Raw genomic sequence first — 24442 nt, forward strand, 5'->3', positions numbered from 1 at the left:
TGCCAATTCTTCTTTGCCAATTTTTTGCTTTGCTTGCAACGCTCTCAACCCAGCGGCGAGAGATGTTTATAACAATCACGGTACTTGTCATCATCGCTCGTCGGCATATCCGATGGATGATATCTGAGTAGACGGTTGAGGTAGCTTATAATCTCGACCGTCTTTGTCTCCTTGGGCTGCCGCCAGTCCCACGCAAGCCCTGGGTACAGGTCCAGGTCCAGCCCGACGGCGGCAATGACCACCCGGTTCATGTCGCTCCAGACATACTCCCGTCTGTCAGTGTCACTGTCACTTCTGCCGCAGGGTCCTTGGGTGTCGCTTCCCTTATCCACTGGACCGCTCAACCGGATACACGACCTCCATCTCCTGCTGTCCTCCCTTGCTGCGGAGAGACATGAGAATGGCAATATGGGAGAAGTTCGAGGAAAGAAGCGCCGCAGCTGATTTGAGTCCCTCCTTGGCCTCGTTCCGAAGACCCTTTGTCAACCGATCGTCGCGGCGGTTCTTCTCCTGGATAAGAAGGTACGTCATCTTATACTGATCTTGCTCTTGCCCCTGGATAGATACTGGAATGATGATATCACCGCCTTTGTATCCGATGGGACTGGCTCCCTGAAGGATCAGGATCAGGATCGTCGGTAAAGATGTCCATAGAATCGATCTGATAGATAGGCGGAAAGAACCGCTCCTGGCGGAAGACGGTCAACCTGTGGTCTTTTCTTCGCGGCGGAGAGAAGTCGGTCACCCGGGATACAGTGTCAAGCACGAGACCAAAGATGTAATTCCTGCCATCACTGAAGCGGTCCACCTGGCGGAACCTCATCAGCGGATCGTCCGGGCAGGAGAAAAGCTTGTGGGCGTCGTCGAAACAAATCAGGACGGAGGGCTCGTTAAGTCTGTCTTCGCCAAAGGTGATTCTGCTTTTTGCGACATAATGATCGGCGTATTCCTCGAATAAGCGAAGCTGATCCTGGGCGCCGTGAAAGAGGTCTCTGACACTGCTTCGATACTCCCCAGCAACGAACTCATCAATGTATTTCCGGTAGTCAAAAGGCTTCCCGCCTTTGTGTTTGCCCAGTTGTTCCCAGTCATTCCAATGGAAGTCCCTCACATTCTGTAAGAGAGAACGTTGGAATTTATCAAATGTCTCCTTGACTTGGAGGTCAAAGAAACCTGCTGCAGTGATGCCCAACTCCCTGCAAAGCTCCACGTGGACCAAACTGGCCGCTATATCACTCAAAGAATCTGGTCAGATTATCTCTCCCCCATGAAGCTATGTCGTTGGCAATGAACGAGCGTCTTGAATAGCTGCCCGCTTGTGGACTTGCCAGACTTGCATAAACGACATATGCATGATTCTGCCGGGCCAGCTGCTGGACCAAGAAGCTCTTTCCGATCCCACTGGGCCCGATGATCAATGCATACGGGCCGAGGTAATCCCAACCACAGTAATCATAGACTTGGAAGTACTTCACGATCTGCTCGTAGACTCTTGTTGTGACGTCTCGTCCCTTCGGCTCCTCGTGGAAGGCATATTCCATAGTCGCTAGCGGGAAAGCATCACTTGGTGGCTGAGGAGACTCGCCGGGAAGTATTTGGAGTAGGAGATGATGGTGTTCCTTCGTCCTCCGTATACTTGCTGATCTTCAGAAGGTCTGGATATACTGAGATGACATCAACTTCGGTTTCTTTTGTCGAAGGAATCGGAATATGCCGCGCTCCAGACAGACTTTTCTCTTCAAACTCCTGTTGAACAGAGTACAGATAATTATCCGCTTGGCCCTTGAGCAAGGCACTGAAATTTGGTTCGGGAGGGTCAAAAAAGAGGCCTGAGATAGTTCACGATGTGGGAATCCAACTGGGCGAGCTCTGTGAACTGATCCGGATTCTGATATTGCTTCCACTTCGACTTGACGTTGCTTCGTATTTGACTCGGCGAGGCAGGCGCTGACACTGCGTCCATCTTTTCATTAACGATTCTCCGTCGAACGCGTTCCAGCGCTGTAGTCGTGTGTCTAATATGATGACTGTCAGTAGAGAAGTCATGGAGATGCCCAATCCACTTCGTCTGACTTACCCGGCTGTTTCTTTCGCGGCGACCTTTCCGAGTGCTTCTGCTGCATGTGTAAAGCAAAAAGAGGTAATGGCTGGCGTAGGCAGCATTCACGTGATGAACAGACGAGTCAGACTACAATAAAGGGATGACTGGTGTAGAGATGAGATATGGAAAGCGAAGCGAAGAGAAACTTGGGTGATAATCCTTCCAGTTATGATACGCAACGGACTAATGCTGATCCTGCTGAATGAATCAAGAAGATAGTATGTATGTATGCTGGTAGGATTCAAATCATGAGTCAACAGACAGATCAGATCATTTCTGTCTTCTAGGCAATAGGTGATGCTGAAGCCTCATAGCTCTGAGCCCTGGATCTAGCTGGTTGGGTAGCCAAGAAGGTATAGTAGTGATTGAGACAACAAATTTTAAGAATATGCATCTAGATCATAATGTTACCCTATTCCAAGACTCATAAAATCAAGACACAAACCTATATTCCTCACCATATTCCACAGAATTCATATACGTACCGCATAAAAGTACGTCGATATGTACAGTACACGACCTGTTCACTCTCTTTCCACGTTCTCCCTGAATGACTCTCCTCGGTAGATATTGAGCTTTGACTGTTATCTATCTGTATCTGGATCCGGAAGGAGTACTTGCTGATAGGTACCTACCTAATTGGGAGGTATATTGGCACGGGCACGTGACGACTAAACCCTTCCTTTCTGGCAGTCAACCCATCCATCCATCCATGCATTCGTACTACCTATTTAGGTAAGTACCTTAGGTACCTAAGGTAGTCTACATACATAAATACCGTCGACATGTAATCCTAGACCAATGTCAACAGATTATATACCGTCTCCAACTATGAAGCTCTTTTCCATTATTGATGCCCTTGCAGTCTCACACTTGCTACAGCCTACGAGCGAGGAACGGACTTCACTGCCCGTAGTCTGTACTCCGTACTAGGTACTGTGTCCTAATTGATAACTTTGGCATGATTACCCGATTGGCTGCTCCACAGTCCAAAACAGGATACTACGATAAATTAAATAGGAAGGCAATTTTTGTGATTTTGGGAACACTACTTGGTCTGCAAAATTTAAATCTCGTCTAATTAGTCAATTAATGCCGCTGCAATGCAATGCAATGCAATGTACTGTACTGCGTACAGACCTACCTGCTAGGTGCATAGGTAGCAAATCATGGCGGGATGGATAATGGATCATGGATGGTTGATCCGGGGAGATAGGTAGATGGAGATGGAGATGGAGATGACGGTGGATACGCGATCGGCGGAACCGGCTTTGGACGGAAGAGAGTGCTCCGAGGGATCATCGTCGTCGTCATTGTCATCACCATTAGGTTGCTAGGATTATTACCGGGATTACCAGAGGAAAAATTGAGAGAAAAAAAAAATTTTTGTGTATATCTCTTCAGGTCTAACTATCGTTTCATCTATTTCAAATTTGAGCGATGCTGGTCAATAATCTCCTAAAAAATTCAAGAGGTTGCCCCTGTGATCGACCCCGCGACTGATAAGACCTTGTATCTATCTATCTACCGATCGAACCGCCAACCAGCGGCAGCCGATCGGGTAGTATCCCTCTTGTATCAAATTCAAGGTATATTTCATGCCTTGCATTGCTTTTTTTATTCATGAATTTGTAAGGAGAATTGTTACCATCGGCAGCGCAGTCGTAACTTCACGTCGAGATCGCCGCCTTGGCCTCTTCCGGCCACACGTCGTAGCCAAAAGTGTCCTTCATATTAACGAAGCGGAAGTGACGCCCCTCGGCCACCTTGTTGACGGCCTCAAAGTCCTCGTCCGACAGGTCGACAAGCTTGAAGTTGGACTCGATCCGCGCCGGATTCGAGCTCTTCGGGAGCACAACGTAGCCGCGACGAAGCCCCCAGGCGATCAGCACCTGCGCCAGGGTGTAACCCCGACGCTGAGCGATCTCGTTGAGCGTCATGTTCTCGCTGACCTTCTCGCCCGTCGTGGGCACCTGGTTCTGAGAGCCCAGCGGCGAGTAGGCCTCGGGCAGGATGTCGTGCTTGAGCAGGTAGTCCACCAGCTCGTAGTTGGGGAGGAATGGGTGAATCTCAATCTGGTTGACATGCGGCTTTACCTTGGCAAACGAGAGCAACTGTTCCAAGCCCTTAATGGTCCAGTTGGAGACGCCGATCGAGCGTGCCTTGCCCTCCTCGTAGAGCTTCTCCATTGCACGCCACGTAGGCTCCGGGTTTTCCGTCAAATCCTTGAGGATCACGTACTGAAGGGGGAAAAAGTCAGCATCTTCAGCTTCGTTTCTCACGTAAAGTGCAACTAACCTTGCCGTCTGGCCCAACCTTGGGCTTCTCTTGCGACTCCTTCTCGGCGGCAATCGGCCAGTGGACCAGGAAGAGGTCGACGTAGTCGAGCTGCAGGTTCTTCAGGGAGTCGTTGAGGGACCAGAGGACATCGTCGTACCGGTGCAGATGGTTCCAGACCTTGGTGGTGACGAAGAGGTCTTCGCGCTTGACCGACGGATTCTCCTTGAGGAAATCCTGGATGGCCTGGCCGACCTCGTCTTCATTCATGTAGTACCAGGCGCAGTCGAGGTGGCGGTACCCGGTGCGTAGGGCGTGCAGCACGGCCCTGTAGGTCTCCCCCTTAACGCTCTCGTTGGCAAAGGTGCCAAAGCCGACCCCGGGGATGGTGACGCCGTTGGAGAGCTTGAAGGTGATGCCGGACGACATGGGGTCGCTTTCTTCGCTTCCTCGATTTTTATAGGAGCTCGTGTGCGCGGCGCGATCGGTGAAGGAAGTGTATCCAGTGCAAAAGGAAAGAGCAAGGAAAGAGCAATTGGGTTCAGATAGCCGTGCAAGGAGGGGGCTCTGTCAAACAAAACAAAACAAATAAAAAAAATATTCTTCCTTATCTTGGTCGCTCCACTAGCAAGAGACCACTGCAGTGATATTAAACGGATTACTCCGTATTCAATGCCCACTTGCATCGTTGATAGAGTTTTTATCTGGGCCATTCAGACACCTCATCTTCGGTCTGCGTTCCTTCCGTCATACATCCCTGCCTCATTTTCTCCGCACGGCAGGCTGCAGACTACTCCGTCGGTAGGTACATACGTAACCCCCTCTCGCTTACGTGACGACGGAGCATAGGACGCTGAACACTGGACACTCGAGACTCTGGGACCACATCGGGAGGACACCGTCGGGTCCATGCAGCAGCTCACAGGTAGATCACGTCCCTGCGCTGCATTTCAGTGGAATTGGAAGGCACCATTGAAAAAGAAGATTATTACCTTGTTCATCCGTCGAGTCTTTCTTGGCGGTCGGTAAGTTGGCTATGACATCACTGGGTGGTCCGGAGGGCGGCCGGGCTAAGGCCGAAGCGTGTTAGCGGGCGTTGCCCTGCGGCAGGCTGCACGGCGGACCCGCCCTGAGACGCGCCGGGCGTGCTGGGAAGGCGAGGATCGTCATCGCGGCTCCACCTCAGCCTCCTCTGCTCCGTCGCTCCTTCCCCGTCCACGGTCGTGCAGCGCCTCACCACCTGACACGGCCACACACCCTCCATCCTCGAGCCCCTCCTTGGCCCTCCGCCCGCCCACTCACCATGCGTCCTCTCTCCACGATGGGCCCCAACCCGCTCGCTACGGAGCCCATAAATTATAATCTCCAGAGGAACCTCGATTATATACCTCATCTTGTAGATTCGTACGGAGTACTCCGTACACCCGTAGGATGTCCTCCCTCGACTCAACCGCAAAACAGGAGGCCTGTACGGAGTATTCTGCACTTTGCATTTGGGTAAACAGTCTCCACCCGCTGCCCTCCTCCCTGTCAAACAGGGCTAGTTGCATGAGCATGCAGAGGATTATTTGACTGAGGGCCGATGCATCACGTCAGTGACATCCCTGTCCACGGGTAGGTATCAACGGCCTTGAATAAGCTGCGTGCAACCGCACGAACCGTGGCTCGAGGGTGAGCCACAACTGGAGCCAGGTGTCTGATAGACGTCGTCCTGATCCACCGGAACCACTGTCACCAGCCCTGGGAGAATCTCCCGCAAGCTCCGCTTTAATCTTTGCCTTGGCTCCGCTTCTCTTCCAACGAGAATCATGGCAAGGTTGGCAGTCGTGATGACGATAATTCTTAGGAATGATGATACTCACCGGTGGAGCCGGTCCTGAGTATCTGCAGGACGCGTCTATACGGACGCCACGGCAGATCAGGACGGAGTCTCCTATCAGTGAATATATATCGTCCGGGTGCCCCTGAAGGTCCGTTGGATGGTTCCTCTTCTGCTGGTAGACCTTATCTCCTGACACTGTCTTTGCTGGTGGCCAGGAACTCGTTCCTCGCGAGTTTCGCCCCTCGTTCCAAACAAAGAAGCAACCACCGTCTGACTTCCGCCATCAGACAATTCGTTCAATTCTTCCTTCAACTCTTCTCCTTGCTTTCCACCGTTTGCTTTCAACTCATCTTGCTTTCATCCATCCATCATGCCTCGCTTTGATGACTCCGACTTTGTTGTCGACCCAGCTCCCCCGCAATCGGAGTCCGAGTCCCAGGCCAGCGCCTCCGGGAACACGATCAGCATCCCCGCGGACCCCAACAGGCGCCGTCGGGACAGCGAAGTGGTCGAGGTGCCTGCCACGCGGAGCTCGATCAGCGATGCGGACAAGTACATGCACAATCTGAGCCTGTCTCCCTCCATGCGCGAGCACCGGGGCTCCCGCAACTCCTTTGGTACATCTCTGCCCATTCCCCGGTCTCCGCGGCCATCCCGCCTGTCGTCGGTGGTCACCGCGGATGGCAACCGAACTATCTCGGCGGCGGTGACGCGCGACATCCTAGCCTCCCAGGTGCAGGATCTGGCCAAAGAGAAAGTCAAGGCGGCCAAGAACATGGCTTTTGTCTTCGATATCGATGGTGTCTTGGCTCACGGCAACGAGCTCATCCCCGAGGCCGCCGAGGCTCTCAAGATGCTGAACGGAGACAACGAGCTGGGCATCAAGATCCCCTACATTCTGCTGACCAACGGCGGTGGGAAGACTGAAGAGGCCCGGACTGAGCAATTGTCGGAAATCTTGGGCTGCCCGATCTCGACCGATCAGTTCATCCAGTCCCACACGCCGATGCGTGCGCTGGCTGAATACTACGAGACTGTCTTGGTGCTGGGAGGCGAAGGCTTCAAGGTTCGTGAGGTGGCGGAGAACTACGGCTTCAAGAACGTCGTCCACCCCAAGGACATCCTCGCCTGGGACCCGACCATCTCGCCGTGGCGGAACTTCACGCCCGAGGAGCGCGCCCAGGCCCGGCCGCGCGACTTCTCCAAGGTGAAATTCGATGCCATCCTGGTCTTTGCCGATTCGCGCGACTATGCCACCGACATGCAGCTCATCATAGATCTCCTGCTCTCGGAGAACGGTCGGCTCTTGACGCGGGCCAAGGACCCCGTCTCGTCGCGAATTCCCGTCTACTTCTCCCAGGGTGACCTGGTCTTCCCCACAGACCATAAGGGGCCGCCTCGGATGACGCAGGGTGCGTTCCGCATCGGTATCGAGGCCATGTACAAGGCCCTCACGGGCGTCGACCTGGAGAGAGTGGTGTACGGCAAGCCCGAGCTGGCGACCTACAAGTACGCGGACGAGGTGCTCAAGGCGTGGATGGAAATCCTCCACAACGAACAGCGCCTCCCGGAGAATATCTACATGATTGGCGACAACCCGGCCTCGGACATCATTGGCGGCAACATGTACGGCTGGAACACTTGTCTGGTGCGGACGGGTGTTTTCCAGGGGAAGGAGGGCGAGAACGACCCGAACAACCCGGCCAGCTTTGGGGTGTTTGACAATGTTTTGGAGGCAGTCAAGGCGGCCGTTCGCAAGGAGCTGGGCCAGGACTTCAAGTTCAAGTGGAACGACAAGATCAACCCGGTTCTGCACGGGGATGGTGTTTCTGCGGTGGAGTAGCTGTCCATCAGTTGTCATGAACTTTTTCTTTCTTTTTTTCTTGACTTCTCTTGCAGTCATTCTTCGGGTTTCTAGAGGCGTTCTGGTGGATACACACCCATGGTTTGCTTGCTATTCGATGCTGACGCATCTGAATCTGCATTTGCTGCATAGATATCCTCAATTACGAACATGGATGAGGTCTTAGTTTATGAAGTACAGTTGATCGACGAGCTTGTCCGAAGTCAATGACTCGGAGCTTAATTCCATCGAATTGGTTGCTGCCAGTCTTTCAATCAGAGCGATCCATTCGTAGATTGTAGAATTGAGTTTGTCGATCGATCAGGAACAGGTTTGTCGTCATGTCGTCATGACTGCGATCTTCGCTTCTTCCATCAGGGACGCAAGAGGTACGTATCCATGACGGTGATAACCCCATAACCCACTAAGTAGTGTGTATCACCCAATCGAAATCAGAATATGAAAGTCCTAGAATAATACCTAAGGCAATCAAATCAACTGAGTTAATCGCTCCGCTACGGCGCTCTGCCAGGACGCTACTAGGTAGTAGGTACTACCGTAGTACTGCAGACTGTACTTTACGGAGTAGTAATGCAGGAGTACTTCGTAGTATCTTAGTATCTTAGGTAATTGTTGTAATAAAGTCAGTGGCGAGATCGCATTTGTCTCGGCGTTTTTCTTTTTCTTTTTTTTTCTTGGTCAGAAAAAAATTATTAGGGAAAAATTAAAATTAAAAATCTCCATTGTGGCGCCCGCCACCTCCGCCGCCACACACGCCACATCCGCCATATCCGATCCGTCTGAGCATCTCGGTCGGTTAGATAGATCGGATTCGGTGGTTCTTCGGTCGGACAGCCAGTCAGGGTCTCAGGCAGTATCGGGCCGAATCTGCTCCCGAAATTATTATTCATCTACCTATCCACCTACAGACCCCGTAATTCATTAAAATTTATTAGGTATAAATCCATAACCCACTGAGGAGTTGTACTAATTAATGCGCTTTCTGGCTCAGATAATTAATTACCTAGGGTACTTAATTAATTAATTAAGGATTTTTATTTACTAGCTCCGTACGGTGAACCCATGGATGATCAGCGCGTCGTTTCTTCTTCACTGATTTGATTTAATTTGATTCGATTCGATTATCTTGATGTTTACTGTTTCGGGACTTCGGTCAGATTCCTAATCTTACTAATTAATGGCATCGATTGCCTCATCGGGATGAATCGGATCGGATGAGTCGCGTCAGGTCGGGTGGGAAGGGATTTGTGATCATATTTCCTACCTAGTAGGTAGGTGGATAGTTGGATTGTGGATGGGATTAATTAACTTCTAGAGTGGTAGAATATTAACTAAATTAGGTCCTTAAGGCCCCTAATTGATCAGTTGCTAATTGATTATTTAATTAGATAGTCACGGTAGGAGACTTAGGAGGTGGTTAGATCAAATGGGTACATAGATATCGTTGAACATTCTTTAATTTTTTTTCCTTGGTTCAGGTTTTTGCCATTCATTTCACCATTATTTATTGTTATTTGTGATAACCGCAATGATAACCTTAAATTCGACTCAATAGATCAGCTGAAAAATCACCGGCACTTGCAAGCCATCGTGTTTTGAAAATCGACGACTTAATGATCCTCTCCTCCTGGTACTTCTTCTTTTCTTTTCGTTTTCTTTTTTTTTTAATTTTGGCCGTTCAAGAAACAGACAGAGACAGAGACAGACAGACAGATTTTATATGAGGAGGGTCTTGGAATTAAATTGAATTGAATTAAACAAAATGAAAAAAAGAGAAAGTGGGGGAAAAAAGAGGGGGGGGGGGGGGGGGAACAGAACAGGAAGATACCTTCCTAGGATACCTAGAATACGTAACTAATCATGACTCAGAGAAAGGAGGACCTCAGCTCACGAGAGAGATTCTATTCTAATCTAACGTCAATGTGAACGTGAATGTGAAAAAAAAATCAAGGACAATTTTCTCTCAGGCAGGTAGGCAGGGAGAGAGAAAATGATGCCATGATTGAATTTTTTTGAAAAAAAAACATCGATCCAAGTATGTACACAGATTAGTACTCGACCATTTCAATTTCAATTTACTTCCTTACTTATTATCTGGAGGATCTAGGGAGTTTTAGGTATATATGATTCATCTCTTTAGGGCACGTCCTCGACTAGTTAAAGGTTAGGTATGATCATATCTCCTACCTAAAATACCTACCTACCTACCTACGGCACCTACCTTACTGCCTATATAAACATGGCTGATTGATTGCTTATCTTGCCTTTTGGATAGCGGGTAGGTTATGTACATGCCTAAGTAGGGAAACCATTCATTCCATTGGATATTCTTCGCTGAGGGAGACAATCATTAGTAAGGGATACTGTGAGGATTATGGCTGGAAATGTAGATGTACGTAGGAAGCCCGCCTGGAAAGGAGATAAAAAATACTAATACGTCGTCAGGGATAAGATTGGAAACGAAAAAAAAGATCGTTTGCTCGACTGGCATCTGGATTAATGGGCATGTTGATGGTCCATGCGCAGGGTTCTCGCCATCGTCTCGCCATCGTCTCATCTAGTATCTGTTGTGCAGATACGAAGATTGATCGTGTAATGATAAACACGACTAGCACCACAAAATTTATTAATAATCCATTTGCTTCAAGTAATTAATTAATTTAATATGTGGTGTGAATCAGATCTCTCCACAGGTTGATAGACTTCAGCAAGTCAAGTTCATTTTTTTTTTAAAAAAAAAACGTGGTTTTCCTCTTCAATGAGACGGTAAATATTTACTCTCAGCATTACCAGTTCAACCACAGGCAATACCCGTCATAGCCAGTCTCATCACAATCGCTCTCATCATAATAATAATTAACTTCCTTATCGTCACCGTTCTGCCCATCAAGATCATCTTTCTTAGGAAGCATCTGATGGAAAACCTTCTGCGTGCTTTCTATCATCCGCATCAGCCGCTGTCGGTTCCGCACGTCCTCTGATGTCCGGACGAGCTCTTCAGCGTGGAGACACAGGTATTCCCAGTCTATCTCGATATCTATATCAGCAGACTTGTTGTTGCTGTTGTCAGGAGGATTATCAAGGAGATCCTGGATTTCATAGATGAGGGCCCGGGGTGCTCTTCTTGACCAATACAGGTCCGATACACGCCATTTGAATCGACCGGTGAATGCTGCGTGTAATGCGGCAATATCACGACCGTCTAGCTGATCCAGGACGAGATACTGGATATCTAGTGGGAGGTCGGTACCAAAAGGGCCCCTTCTGAGTGTCGAATCCTCTTGCCTGGTGCTGTTCCCTGGACGATGATGACGACGAGGAAGCCGCCTGGGCTTCTTCCTTATTATCGTCGCAGTCTTGAGCAGATTCTCGATTGCTGGGATTCTGATTGGGTCTCGATAGAGATATCGCGTCTTATCGGTTATTAACAGGTAGTAGCGCAAGTAAGGGTATGGGAAACCTCCATTTGGAAACCAACGCCGTGGTGGATTGATCCGTTTGTGAAATCGTCGACGAAGGGCCTCCATGAACAGCTCCAGGTGCCTCTCGGCGTCAGAACCAATAATCCGCTCGATCAAGCTCCAGCAGCGCGCGTGGACAGGATATCCATGTAACTGCGGACGCCGGTGTGTTAACCATCGGAAATAAGAGCTCTTCTGAAGATCTTCAGCCAAGAAGACCTGTTGAAGCCTGTTCCACTTTGGATGAGGGTGAGGCTCGCCGAGAACAGCTGCATCCCGATCTCGGGGGACCATGAATGCGGTTTCGTAGTCGTATGCTATCAGGCCATTGCGCTGGGCGATTCCCGACAGCCAGTATTGATGATCATTATGAGGATCTCTGACGACTAGATTAGACATGTTAATTATCAAGATACGATCTCAAGTTCTCTTCTGCCTCACTCACTCAGTCGATATAGACTCACCCACACAATCTTGCCGAAATATCTATCCTCTAGCTCGGTGGCAGGGCAATGAAGCACCTTGTTAGAGTGAAGCCATTCCTTGCGGAGTTCATTGAGGGCAGACCCTTCCAGATAGAGTTCGATCAGGCTCCCATCTTCCTCGAAGTTCATGGGTAGCTATGTAAACCTGATTAGTCGATAATGCAATAAGTTCGACTGAACAATGAAAAACAGGACAGAAAAGAAATAGAAAACAAAAGAAGAATTCATGTGTTCTTTTATCAGGCATAGGAGCTTATGATAAATCATACTTCAATTTGTTGATGTCACTATTATCATGAGACTTTCAACACAAGAAAATATAAGAATAAAAGATAAACCCATGTTTACCTAGGTTCAAGTGAGGACTTTTCGGGCCGTATTCGACGGCCATAGTCTTGGTCGCATGGATGACACCTGGATGAAGGATCCCTGGCGCTGGTTGTTGAGGACGCGGCAGGAACATTCGTCGACACATTAACCTGCATGACGAGGTCAAAGTCCTCGTCAGTCACCTGTACGGTGAGTTTGACGTAGGTCGCGCCGGCACTGTTGATGACCGTCCAGCGCCTTTCAGCAACGAAGCCCAGTCTTCTCGTTTGCTCACGTCGCCCGCTCGAAGGCGTAGTTCAGTTCCTGGGCGGCTTTCTGTCCGTTCTCCTCGGATGGTCGGCAATGATCACTTTGACATTCTCCTCGACAATTTTCTTCGCAATCTTGCCCGTCACGACGGCCACTTTGCCTTCCAGACGGCCTGGCATGTTGTGTGATAAACACCTCAGTGTACAATGGAACCAAAGTGTATACAGTAAGGAAAAAAAAAACACAGTTACAATTGAGGCTGAGAGCATTAGTCAGGCGACATACTTCCCGGCACAGCTTGAACAATATGACAGCTGTCAAACAATACCCCTCTTTTGTCGTCGAATTATCGCTCGACCTGAAAACAGCTGGCCGTAGTACCTGCCTAGACAACTAACGTGGGGATTGACATGGTCATCTCTTCCTTCTCTCACGAGAGTTCCAGCTCTGACTCGGCGTGTAATGGACAATATTTGGAGACCCTGTCATCTCCGAAGTGTATAGCAACCATCCCAGAACAGTATACCAGCCAGCTTGGAAAAGATAAATAACAATAAAATACATTTTATATACTACACTATGCCATGGCATAATACCTAAGTTGAATTTCTCTGGCTCACCTAGAAAACACCCCGAAATCTCTCTAGTAATGGCCGTCTCTGCCGCTGCTCTGACGACCCCTCCACTCCACTGCTTGCTGCTGCTTGTGCTGCAGCGGCTGCCGAGGCGGCGTCCAGGCGTCTGCGCAAATCCTCATACCGTTCACTGTCTCCCCCATGGCCACTGATCGGTGCACTACGTCGTCGGGCGGGTTCCTTCTCACCCACCAGCCAGGCGGGAACTCGCCATCCTCCGCCCCCTCGTCGCGATGTCGGGAGGATGTCGGCACGCCAGGCCACACCGACGGCCCAGCCCACAGCAGCAGGGAGAAGTGTCGCAGGAAACTGAGACAAAGCTAGTTGGGCAGCGACAAGGTAGGTGGTCGACTTGTCTGAGAGGAGGATCGTCAGGGAAGGATTGTTGTTGCTGCTGCTACTGCTGGTGGAGATGCGATACTTGAACGTGTGTGGGACAGCCGCGTGATATTGAGCTAGGAGAGCAAAGATGGTGGCGGTCAGACCAGACGGGAGATAGTTGAGCGTGTTCAAGGAGAGGGGACGGAGGACGAGGGCGAGGAGGAGAGGCGTGATGATTGTCGTGTAGGGGAGAGTCGTTACAAGAAAAGTCTAGTTGATTTCAAGCATCCTTCCTGTTAGCTGCATCCTAAAAGAAATATTAACCCTCGCCATAAGGTTTCTTCCACTCACAGCAAGTTTCCTAGATCCCCACATCCTCTCGACAACACGCAGATGGTATGCCAGCATAGCGGCGAACAAGACCTCCGTCGAGTTCGCATACCCGGCCACCTGCCACAGCAGCACGCGCGACAACTGCCCGTACCGCCATAGGTGCGGGTTGACCTGGATGTGGGCCAGGTGCTTGACGTCAAAGATGGCGAGCGCAATCGAGGATGCGACGATGTAGATGACGAGGAATTTGGAGACGGGCGCGTTGGCGAAACCGGACGAGATCATCCTTGCAAGGAACCATAAGAGGGTATATACAGATTATTGCAATGATATATCAGGTCGTCAAACTGGTGCGCGAGATCTGCAAAGGGGTGAGCGGCGTGTGACGTCGATGTGGCTGGACACAGGCAAGAGAAGGAAGAAAAGCAATTGCGGGGTTGTGATCGCAAGTTGACCTCTGTTTCCAGCATCAGCTGGTCGGATATTCAGGCCGACTGCCAACGGCAGGATGACCGTTACTGCCGTGGTGGGGGAGAGAAACGAAGCACGAACTGTGAGTTGCAGACGATGGGGGAGTGAAATTGCACACGTCGCAATTGCGGGCGGCACTAACAAACTATGGACTCGCCGATCGGCTCGGCATGCCGGGGCTCCATGCGGAGAAAGACCTCCGTCATCAGATTAACTAATTCAATCCAATCCTGTCCATCCAATTCGTTTCAATTCATGTCTAGGTTACTTTACTTTACACATGCTGCTCTGCAGTTCATATAATAAAACTACATCAAAGGAGAAACAAAGACAAGCCCTCAGGCTGCCAGCGACTCTTCTCTGGCGGCCTCGGCCGCCGTCGCCTCCGCCAGGGCCTCCTTATATTTCGAAATCGCCAATTCCAGAGCCTTGATAGTCGGCCCCAGCAGCTGGTTGACCACCTTTTCGCCACCTCCAACACCCGCCAGGTTGACCCGGATCTTCTTCCCCGTCGCCGCCAACACATCTCGCGCATGCTGCTTCAACTTTTCCACTTCAACCTGGCGTTCCGCCTCCGCGTCCGCCGCAACGGCTTTGACTCGTTCCATCGCCCGGTTCAGCGACTCAACCAGGGAAGCCAGCTCGCCAGCACGGTCAGGGTTCCCGGACAGGAAAGCTTGCCAGAACTGGTGTAAGAACTCCGTTGTCGTAGCATGCGTCAGGGTGAGCCGATCAAACAGTGAGGACGAGAGGCCCCAGGTCCCCGATGCGGTCGTGACCTCCGTCTGTGTCCGGCGTTCCCGGATCGCATTGAAGATCTGGGCCGACGCCCGGTGCAGATTCGCCTTAGATCCGACTTGCTGGCTCTGCTTGCCCTCTTCCTCATCGCTCTCATCCTCCTCTGGCTCGACGAGCCGCCCCAGGTGGGATGATCCGTCCGGAGGGAAGGTCTGGTCGACGTCGGTCTTCAAGGAAACAATGATCTCCGTCGGGTCCAGCTTGGCAAACATCTGGCTCTCTGTATCGTCCTTCGCATTGGCCTGGGAGAAGAACCGACTCTGGTCGCGAATGTTCAAGATAATGCGGTTCTGTTCCTCGTCGCCCCGAAGATCCTGCAGCTGCAGCTTGTTGAACGTCTCCTCATCCATGCCCACCGGTGCAGCCGGGTTCCGGTCAGCTGGCGCGACATTGGCCATGATCTTCTCACTCAGAGAGTTCAGCGTCCTGATAATGGGCACTTTGTCCATGGGCGACGGTCTCATGTCGACGTCTGGGCGGTTTCCCTGGCGTTGACTGTGGTTGACCTCGTTTCCTGCCAGATCGATAAAGTGCGGAACATGCGCCTCGAGCTGTCGTCCCGCGTGTTCATCGACCTTGAGGTATTTGTCCAAAATAGGGTCTGTAGGGTCGGTGTCGGAGATCCGCTCTCCCCGCAGTTTTTTGAACAGTCGACTCTGGAAGAACCGCGACCAGAATTGCTGCTCGCTCAGCTTGGGCACATTCTCATCGTAGACGCGCTTGACGAGCGGGTGCTGGTTAAAGATGAGCTGGATCTGCTCCTTGCTGATATTTAACTTGGTCACATTGTCCTCGACACGAGGTTTCAAGGTGGATAGAACGTTGTAAGAACCCCGCGTTTGCGCTTTCTCAATTGCATGGGCCCGCAGCAGATGCACCCGAGTCGACCAAAATTGCGATACGAACTGTGCCCCCGACAGCGTGTCGGGCTTAGTGCGGAGGGATTCCATAAACATCCGCTGCAAGTTGGCATCTGACTTCAGCAACGACTGCTGCAGCTCCGCATCCGCCTTGAGCTTGTTGTCATCATCCCAGGCAGCTCTCCCCGGTCCCACGGATGAGATCGCATGCGCCATCGCCATGGCTGGCGAAACCCCTTCCGCAGGGACCGCAGTCGGGGCGGTTGCAGCTTTCGCTGCCTGAATCGCCGCGCTGAGGGCATCCTTGATGGCATCGGCTTCACCACGGGCATTCGTAGCGGACGTGAACGTAAAAACGTATTGTTCCTGTGCGTTACCATTCGAAGGCTGTTGGGCAAAGATCCTAAGCATCACTTTCGGATTACTCGCGGGAGTCTGTTGCAAATCTAATAACAATAACCAGTTAGACATGCGAGAACACTGTAGAGATATAAGCCCAAGACGTAACGTACTAGTGATATTCTTGATCTCGATGGTCAACGCCCCTCCGGCACCGCCGGCCGCCGGGATCCAGGATAGCGACTGGCGGTCCTTGGACATGGTCAAGGTGCCATCTTTCTTTTTGTATGCCGCCGACCCGCTCGGAGGTGGAGGAGCCATCGTCGTCGTTCACTCGTTGCTCCGACGGAAGTCAGGCGACCAGCCTTCACGGTCCTGGAGCCGAATCTCTGATGATTCCTCCTCCACCACGATCACCTTCCATCGGGAAGAGGAGGAGGCAGCAACGGGGAAAGAGGATGCCTCAGCTAATCCTTCTGGAAGGAGGAGCAACCGTCGTGGACCTAGCCTGGATCGTATCAGAAGGTGACAAGAGCTTATCCGATGGGAATTGTCCGAAAGCCTCGCAATGGTCACGTGGGTGGTCTGGAACCCGAGTCACATGCCGGAAGTTATATTTTCTTAGTAAGCAATGACTAAGCTAGGTCGCCAAACTAAACTACTTGGGTCGGGTCGCCTGAAACCACGAAATTACCTAATACAGTAGGTACCTGAGAGGATAAACAACCAGAATATGAGTGCCTGAGAAATCGCTGAAAATGACCGCGACACCATTTACAGAAATGCCTGAGAGGATGCTCCCCCTTGGTACAGATTTTATTAATCTCTCTCTAGGAGTCTTTATGGCCTGCATCCCTTAATTAGCTGTCATAAGGACATACCCTAAGCCCATCCTCTACAAAGAGACCTAGACGTAGTTAGAGCCTAGAATGGTTGCCAAAACTCTTGTAGGTATCACCATGATTACATAGTACTGATAAAGGGACTATATGTACTTGGAGGTATTCTTCTTTCTTTCTTTCTTTCCTTCTTTCTTTTCCTTTAGAGAGCATTTTTCAGTCTAAGCCTATTCATGCTCTGCCTACTTCCTAGGCAGTAGGACTTACTAACGAATGATTAAACACAGATGAGATATGGTCCAGTCTGATATTCAATTACCCTCCCATGAGGAATAAAACGGTGAATGGCTGAATGGTATAAAGGTGAATGGCATAGTAGGGATTGTCTTTCCGAATCAGTTATTAGATTAAATATTAGTCTGTTTACTTAGACATCTTTAGCAAACATAGTAGTAAACTAGATAAATTACAGTAGATTTTCTGTTCACCAGTGATCAATACCTGGGTAGTAAGCCAAACCTGATCTGGGTAACAAGGGAGATACCCATGTTGCTGACGCCCTGCCTAAGCTTCTGACTAAGACGCCAAAGCACTTAATTAATTGTCCGGTTGGTAAGTTACATGACGGTACTGACGAGGATACTTGCTTGATTGAACAATCTATGAAGAAGCTACTGTACATGACTGAAGAAGACTAAGTGATATATAGACCCAAGAGCTCTTGCAACAGGTATCAACGACCAATATGATAAGACCAGAGTGTCTTGCTGTCGCGTTGATCAGTTGTACATCGCGGCAAACTTGGCCGAGCGTCGGAGGCGCTTGAAACCATCCCCATCCACGTCGCCGTCCCCGCCATCAGGGTCATCATCGCCTTCGCCCTCGAAGTCGTTTGCATCGTCGTTGCCGTCATTATCAAACACCTCAAAGGGCTCACCAGGGTCGTCAATGCCCTCCTTGGGATCTCCCGAATTGCCTTGTTCGCTCGACACGTAGTTGACCGTCAACATGCCTTGGGAGACATCGTTGCCGGGCTTCGTGGGGACGCTCCCGCAAGTCTTGCAGCCGTGGTTGCTCAGCTGCTCAATGTATCCCAGTGCATTCCGGATGTTTCCTGAGGCTCCAGCCTGGTAAAACGCGCAGATGGCGCCCAAAGAGACAGGCACACACCCGATTTGTTCTGAAGTTGTCAGCAATCAAGACAAGTTTATATAGACGGGAATTAGAGAATGCCGCCTACCTCCGCTGCTGTAGGTGATGGATGCCAGTGTCTCATTCTGGATAGCCGCCTCGAACATGGTGGTGAGCTCGGACAGAGCGGTCTTGCCCTGGACGTCGCAGTTGGAACTGCCCTCGCAGTTGATGCCTGTAGCTTGGACGCTGCCAAGGAACAAAAGCCCGGCGAGGGCAAGGCTGCGGAGTTGTGAAAACACAGCCATGATGCTCAGACTCGAACGAAATCTCAACCAAGTGTATTGCACAAAAAGAGAAATGAAAGAAAAGATTTAATATGAATAGGAGTGCTGTTAAAGCGACTGACTGACACGATCGTGGATATCATGTCGACAGACAGCAGGAAGAGTCTCCCTTTATATGCCATGCCACTTGAAGAAGCCGTAATTACATACGGAGTACTCCGTACATGTATGAAGAAACGGCCAGTTTTCCCCTGGTACGGCCGTACTCAGCACAGAATATCCGTAATCAGAGTCTAGATGACAGTTTCCCCATCTAGGCAAAGATAATCTGTGGCGTTGATCTAAGCTTCTGAGCCGCCCCCAAACGTCAGCGCTAGCGGCAGCGGACTGAGGCTTAGTTGTCACGGCATGCCCTAATAAGCGCTGCCGGGCTAGGTAAGCTTTGCGAAGCTCATGGCTAATTTTAACGAAAATATAACTAAAATGCTAGTATGGATATTTATGGTATATCTCTATGGAGTATTATTACTAGATGATCAGCCCCATAGAATTCACGTAAATATTCCCCACACATTATTAACCTTAATTCTGACATAAGCTCCGTTCAGAGACATGATACTCCAGGGCGACTGAAGAATCTAGAAGCCAGCGCAGCGGCTGCTAGTACGGAGTAGGTAGTTGTAGGTATTATTGTACGGAATATCCGTCCCAAGGAACGTGTACAAAGATCAACCAATGCTAATAGTATGTAATATGAAACAGCAATTAATTGCTGACAGTAATAATAATAATATATGACTAAATGGGGCCGATATTTGTGCTCCGCTCCTGCTAATGATAGTAGCATGCTGCAGTAACTACCTAGGTAGGAAAGGGGTCAAGTTAGAATGTAGAGATGCTTGCGAGGTACAGAATACTGTACTATATAAAGGCACCGTCTTGCCTATTCACGTTCTATTCATGTTTCTATGCAATCATCTCAACATTCTGCATACTTCGTCTGCATACTTCATTTCGTCTGAAGATCGATTGAGAAGCCTCTGTCTTCGAGAGTAGAAGCAAAGCTTGAAGGTCGAAGGACTCGTTCTAGCAACGTTCTGTACGTATTTCCAAGGGGGGGCTTTTTTTTTCTGGTTTCTCGTCCTGACACACATGGCAGCTCCAACAAAGCTTCCCACAAACAAGATGAAATTCCTCCCCGTCGTCTGCGCTCTCAGTGCTCTCCTGCTGCGGCAAGCAGCCGCCCAGAACATGAAGGTGAACTACTACACCGATCTCGGATGCTCGCAGTGGCAGACCAGTCTCCTGATGTATCCCGGCGACACCTCCAACGACGCGTCCAGACCGGGCGACTGCTACGGCTACTCGCTTAGCGGCACCAACAGCGCCAACGTCGCCAACTGCTACGAGAAGGACTGCTGGTGCTACTTCTGGTCGGAACCGAATTGCCAGGGCGACTTCGTCGGGACGGCCGTCACCAACGGGTATAACTGTGCCCAGGGCAATTGGCAGTCATTCCAGTGTTTCTATGACTGAAGGAAATACTTCTTGGACGATCTCAGAAAAGGTGTGTTGCTACCCTAGGGAAAAAAAATCAAGGATCATGCTGCTAACACATTATGGTAGGTACGATAGGTTGGAACCTATCAAGTCATGTAGAGTCTTTGAGATCAACCCTACCATAGCTATTAGCAGTCTTCGTCATACCTTGCCACTTTGTACTGTAAATTAGATTATACAATAGGTCTTTGAAGTTTTTTTTTTGTTCAATTTCCAATAGAGATGGATTCGTAAGAGCAATTTGATCTTCTTCATATTTTCGCAAAATATCCATTTCTCACGCTTGTCCAAAGCTCTACTTCCACCACTCTGTTTGTGTCAATCTACTGGCCCGCAGAGGGGGGAAAAAATAGATTACAAGATCACAACCATGAGGCCAATAAGGTATTTTTTTTATTTTCCTCATTTTTTTTGCTATTGGACCATTTTCACTGACAACAATAATGGTTACCTACTTATACCTTTCTTCTTTACTTCTTTACCTTGCAGCCTAATTAGTTTCCAGGTGTTAGAAGCACAACATCTATTTTTTTTAAAAAAAAAAAATAATAAAAACTACAAGAAATGAAGGAGGAGGTAAGCAACAGGCTGGCCAAGATGGACGACACAGAGAGGGAGTACCCACTGAGATATGAGGAAGTACAGTACGGGAGTACAGGATACCCAAAAGACTCATCTCTCTATATTCTGATGAGAAAGGTGTCGAAAGACCTGAATCACGACCTCATTAGTAATAATCTCCCATAATTCTCTATGGTGGTGGGCAAAACCTGATACTATCCATAGAGACCATCACACTTTGTGGAATATTCCCTGCGGTGTTATAGGGCACATGATCATGTGTCCTAGGCTCCAACGGGGAAACTAACTGGAAAGCATAGTTCTCACTGCTCAGGTCCTCTTTTTACAACATACATCTTTCAACTACGTCTAAGTGGACTAAATATTGGATTCAGGGGATTGCTGAGGGAATATAAATATAATTCTCGATAATCGAGTACACAACTAATTTGTAGACAAGATGATCTTTTCGTCCTGGGCCCTAATATGATGCATCACAAGAAAACAGAGGGAAAACTGCCACAAGCAGAGACCCTGGTAACGCTAAGGCTGGCAAAAGAAGCGAAAATGCAATCACAGTCGTCATATGCCCGTGAAACACATGCGCCATTTGAGGCGATGGAAAACCCTGAAAATGCTCACATTTCGCCCGCTATCGTATGCACGCTGATAATCAGAAAACCATCAAATCAATGCGGCTGCTGTAGCCAGGAAAACCAGGGTATATCATATCTTAAAAAAAACAGATAACGGAGCGGCGAAAGGGTATCCCGACATGTCCATGTCTTCACCTTTTGAACATGTAGTGTCCGTAAATCCCGCCTACATCTCCCACCGCGACGGGGATCTTCCTCATCCCCCACCACCGAGCACCCATCTTCCACCAACGTGAACCGTCGTCGCGTCGCGGAGGGACGTCGGCGCCGGGCTCCCGCACGTACCATCCCCGTCGCCCAAGCTCTCGAATGGTCCAGCCATTGGACTTGCCGGGTTTGGCGCGTTCACGGAGGGGAGTGATAAGCTTATCGCTGAGTTCAAGCACCTCCAGCGGGACGCTCTGAGACGAGACGAGAACGCACGATTTGGGGTTCAAGAGCGTCGTTAGTGATATACTCGGGACCCTGGTCAGGTCCAGATAATGGAGTGCCGGAGGCGTCCAGGTCTGCTGACCCTGGGCATCGGCCTCCTGTCGGGGGGGAACGAAAAAGGAATTCAGGTCATTGATAGACAAATCCGCAGTGCTGAGTCCAAGCTCTTCCAAGTGTTTGGTCAGAGGAATCAGCGCGGGAACGTGTTCGGATACGATTCTCGCACCGCCCAGATTCAGAGATCGCAGGGAAGAGGGCAACTTGGGGAGAAGAGCGCTGACGTCTTGTACCTCGAGCAGTCGATAACGCGAGGCATCCGTCATGAGATTGAGATAGACCAAGGACTCGGAGACAGCAGGATGTGTGGTCAGGAATTTTACAACCTGAGCGCCCGACAGGCGCGAGCACCGAGACAGGTTCAAATGCGTGATCCGAGCAGTCTCGGGGATGGAGAATAACGCCTTTTCGGTGATCTGAGTGTGGGTGACATCGAGATGGGTAACATTGATAAGTCGGGGAAGGAGTATCTCAAAAACCTCAGGGGAAAGACCAGTACATTCATGTAGGGAAACACGCCTCAGCTGTGGTAAGGTTGATGGAAGCTCTGGACCCCGGGTAAGTGCTTCCAGGAAACTCGAGGAAAATCCCTGCGACGAGCAGCCGCAGAAGTCAACAGCCCGCAGGTTGGGTAGACCGGTGAAGATCTTCTCGATTATCGCGGCATTGATATCATCCTCGACATGCTCCTGCAGAAGACACTCCATCAAATTCGGGAGAAGATCCAAGCACTGGAGCAACGTTTTGGAGGTCAGGTTTTGGATCTCCACGTTCATCTGCCTGGTGCGGCCCAATCCCACCGAGGTGAAGTGAGAGAAATCCAGACGGCGAACAATCGTTCCCAAGGCTGGATAATTATTGAGATGCCGAAGAAATTTGGCGAAGATGACAGAGTGGGGAATTGTGATATTTCGGTAGAGAACGCTGAGGGTTGCTGAATGGAGCGTGCGGGAAGTCAGGAGACATGAGATCAAGTCGACATTCCGGGGAGTATAGCCATTCGGTGGCAGATCAATGGCCAAGTAGGAGATGATTTGGACTGCAGCAATTAGCTCCGTCATCACTCTCTAGGAAGTAAAGAACCCAAGACGAGAGACTTACCGAGAACTTCAACCGGGAGGGTCTCAATTGAGACACGCCGTTTTGCAGGCTGCTGTTTCTTCTCGCCCGCTTCCTTCAGAAGCAGACGCTCACCACTCCCGTCCCAAGCCCAGCCTCTCGAGGCGCTTCTTCCCAAGAGACGAAGATCACTGTAGCTCCTGCTCAGTCGCCTTCCACCGAGGCGAATCTGCTTCCAGCCTAGAAAAGCACCGCACGGGCAGCAGAAATCGGGTGTCTGCGTCTCAGCTACGGCCATGACGGACAGAGTGTGGTCCGCGGACGTAGGTGGCGGATGGGTGTCAACAAACGTCTGGGCAATTCCTGCAGCAACCAGCGTATTAGCACGGAATAGCTTGAATACCATAGTTTTTGCACCAGTTGAAGTATATAGAATTCAGTCTAATAATATCAGCTGGGAGCATACCCTCGACGTCTTCCTTGACCGAACCAAACGAGCTACGCCGGACACTGCTAGACCGCGAAGGTGTGGCCGACGACGTAGGCGAAGGAGAGGAATCTCTCGATTGGACTTGCAAAGGACCTTCTCTGACACGACTCGAGACGACTCTGGTGTGCTTCTGATGTTGAGCAGCAGGAGGAGCGGCGTCCATGATGGCCAGAAGGCCCCGCGAGGGGGGTGGAGTGTCTTTAAGCACGCAACAAATGGCACGACAGGGCCAGTCAGGGGACAATGAAGCTTTCCCCAGATTCCACAGGACACTCAGGGTAATGCAAAAGACCTGTTGGACAGGAAGAGGGGATGGTGGACAAATTGTTAGTCACAGAATTTCACGAGTGGACAAAGCGGCGCGGCTGCCGTCGGAGCCAGGCGCAATGGCGCAAGAATGAGCTGGAAGGAGAGGGCTCCTTAACAGACAATGCAGACAATACTAGCCAGATTATTAGTTAGTCAAATTTTTGCAACTGCACAATTGTGGAGGAGAATTAAGAACTACCAAGAAGGGGTAAGGAACTGTTGAGGGTGATGCGGCGGGCGGGCCCAGACCGGTAGACATTGGATCTCGCGGGATGGCGCCATGGCTCGTGGCCACCGGAGGCAATTGCCTGGCAAAAAGAGAGGTCATGGGGCGTGGAAGGCAAGGACCGTGAAACAATCTCGGCGTACCAGACGGTTCTTGTGGAGTAAGACGGGGTCACTCGTTGTGTTGTGGGCAAATATGAGTGTCGAGGAGAATCGAACAGGGAAGGCGATGATCGCTGCTGCTTCCCTTTAGGCTGATCGGTCATTTGCTCTGTTTGCTGCAGCTACCCCTGTCGACTGGCATATACTGCACATACGTACAATAAATATAGCAGTCTACTCTCATGACCATTATTATTATTATTATTTTACCACGTTTCTCCTATTCAGGAATACTAAAAAGAAAGAGAGTCAACCCAATGCCGTTGGTTCTGTGGCCTGTATTGGTTCTGGTCATTTTGGCTGACGTATGGCCAGCACACACACCAAG

At 50.1% G+C, this 24442-nt stretch overlaps 11 protein-coding genes across 11 annotated transcripts; 1 reads left to right on the forward strand and 10 right to left on the reverse strand.

The window, feature by feature from the left end:
* Positions 1-44: 44 nt before the first annotated feature.
* On the reverse strand, positions 45-531 carry VTN77DRAFT_6740 (uncharacterized protein; the record flags this gene model as incomplete). Its single annotated transcript, XM_069423052.1, has 2 exons — positions 45-273; positions 353-531. 2 exons carry the CDS (start codon positions 529-531, stop codon positions 45-47), a joined length of 408 nt encoding a protein of 135 aa, XP_069276029.1.
* A 49-nt stretch (positions 532-580) lies between these two features.
* VTN77DRAFT_6741 (uncharacterized protein) lies at positions 581-1541 on the reverse strand (the record flags this gene model as incomplete). The annotated part of the gene is made up of 2 exons (XM_069423053.1): positions 581-1227; positions 1334-1541. The coding sequence occupies 2 exons, from the start codon at positions 1539-1541 to the stop codon at positions 581-583; spliced, it is 855 nt and encodes a 284-aa protein (XP_069276030.1).
* A 275-nt stretch (positions 1542-1816) lies between these two features.
* Positions 1817-2123, reverse strand: VTN77DRAFT_6742 (uncharacterized protein; the record flags this gene model as incomplete). The annotated part of the gene is made up of 2 exons (XM_069423054.1): positions 1817-2015; positions 2074-2123. 2 exons carry the CDS (start codon positions 2121-2123, stop codon positions 1817-1819), a joined length of 249 nt encoding a protein of 82 aa, XP_069276031.1.
* A 1648-nt stretch (positions 2124-3771) lies between these two features.
* On the reverse strand, positions 3772-4807 carry VTN77DRAFT_6743 (uncharacterized protein; the record flags this gene model as incomplete). Its single annotated transcript, XM_069423055.1, has 2 exons — positions 3772-4341; positions 4400-4807. The coding sequence occupies 2 exons, from the start codon at positions 4805-4807 to the stop codon at positions 3772-3774; spliced, it is 978 nt and encodes a 325-aa protein (XP_069276032.1).
* A 613-nt stretch (positions 4808-5420) lies between these two features.
* On the reverse strand, positions 5421-5731 carry VTN77DRAFT_6744 (uncharacterized protein; the record flags this gene model as incomplete). The annotated part of the gene is made up of 2 exons (XM_069423056.1): positions 5421-5618; positions 5681-5731. The coding sequence occupies 2 exons, from the start codon at positions 5729-5731 to the stop codon at positions 5421-5423; spliced, it is 249 nt and encodes an 82-aa protein (XP_069276033.1).
* Positions 5732-6570: 839 nt separating this feature from the next.
* Positions 6571-8043, forward strand: VTN77DRAFT_6745 (uncharacterized protein; the record flags this gene model as incomplete). The annotated part of the gene is made up of 1 exon (XM_069423057.1): positions 6571-8043. The coding sequence occupies one exon, from the start codon at positions 6571-6573 to the stop codon at positions 8041-8043; it is 1473 nt and encodes a 490-aa protein (XP_069276034.1).
* A 2807-nt stretch (positions 8044-10850) lies between these two features.
* On the reverse strand, positions 10851-11924 carry VTN77DRAFT_6746 (uncharacterized protein; the record flags this gene model as incomplete). Its single annotated transcript, XM_069423058.1, has 1 exon — positions 10851-11924. One exon carries the CDS (start codon positions 11922-11924, stop codon positions 10851-10853), a length of 1074 nt encoding a protein of 357 aa, XP_069276035.1.
* Positions 11925-13209: 1285 nt separating this feature from the next.
* Positions 13210-14163, reverse strand: VTN77DRAFT_6747 (uncharacterized protein; the record flags this gene model as incomplete). Its single annotated transcript, XM_069423059.1, has 2 exons — positions 13210-13815; positions 13897-14163. The coding sequence occupies 2 exons, from the start codon at positions 14161-14163 to the stop codon at positions 13210-13212; spliced, it is 873 nt and encodes a 290-aa protein (XP_069276036.1).
* A 524-nt stretch (positions 14164-14687) lies between these two features.
* Positions 14688-16667, reverse strand: VTN77DRAFT_6748 (uncharacterized protein; the record flags this gene model as incomplete). The annotated part of the gene is made up of 2 exons (XM_069423060.1): positions 14688-16453; positions 16520-16667. The coding sequence occupies 2 exons, from the start codon at positions 16665-16667 to the stop codon at positions 14688-14690; spliced, it is 1914 nt and encodes a 637-aa protein (XP_069276037.1).
* Positions 16668-16676: 9 nt separating this feature from the next.
* Positions 16677-18624, reverse strand: VTN77DRAFT_6749 (uncharacterized protein; the record flags this gene model as incomplete). Its single annotated transcript, XM_069423061.1, has 3 exons — positions 16677-16854; positions 17975-18365; positions 18426-18624. 3 exons carry the CDS (start codon positions 18622-18624, stop codon positions 16677-16679), a joined length of 768 nt encoding a protein of 255 aa, XP_069276038.1.
* Positions 18625-21511: 2887 nt separating this feature from the next.
* Positions 21512-23581, reverse strand: VTN77DRAFT_6750 (uncharacterized protein; the record flags this gene model as incomplete). The annotated part of the gene is made up of 3 exons (XM_069423063.1): positions 21512-22908; positions 22971-23291; positions 23395-23581. 3 exons carry the CDS (start codon positions 23579-23581, stop codon positions 21512-21514), a joined length of 1905 nt encoding a protein of 634 aa, XP_069276039.1.
* Between the last annotated feature and the right edge of the window lie 861 nt (positions 23582-24442).

The sequence above is a fragment of the Rasamsonia byssochlamydoides genome (assembly GCF_041956645.1).
Source record: "Rasamsonia byssochlamydoides strain NRRL 3658 unplaced genomic scaffold VTN77scaffold_51, whole genome shotgun sequence".
Classification (NCBI taxonomy): Eukaryota; Fungi; Ascomycota; class Eurotiomycetes; order Eurotiales; family Trichocomaceae; genus Rasamsonia; species Rasamsonia byssochlamydoides.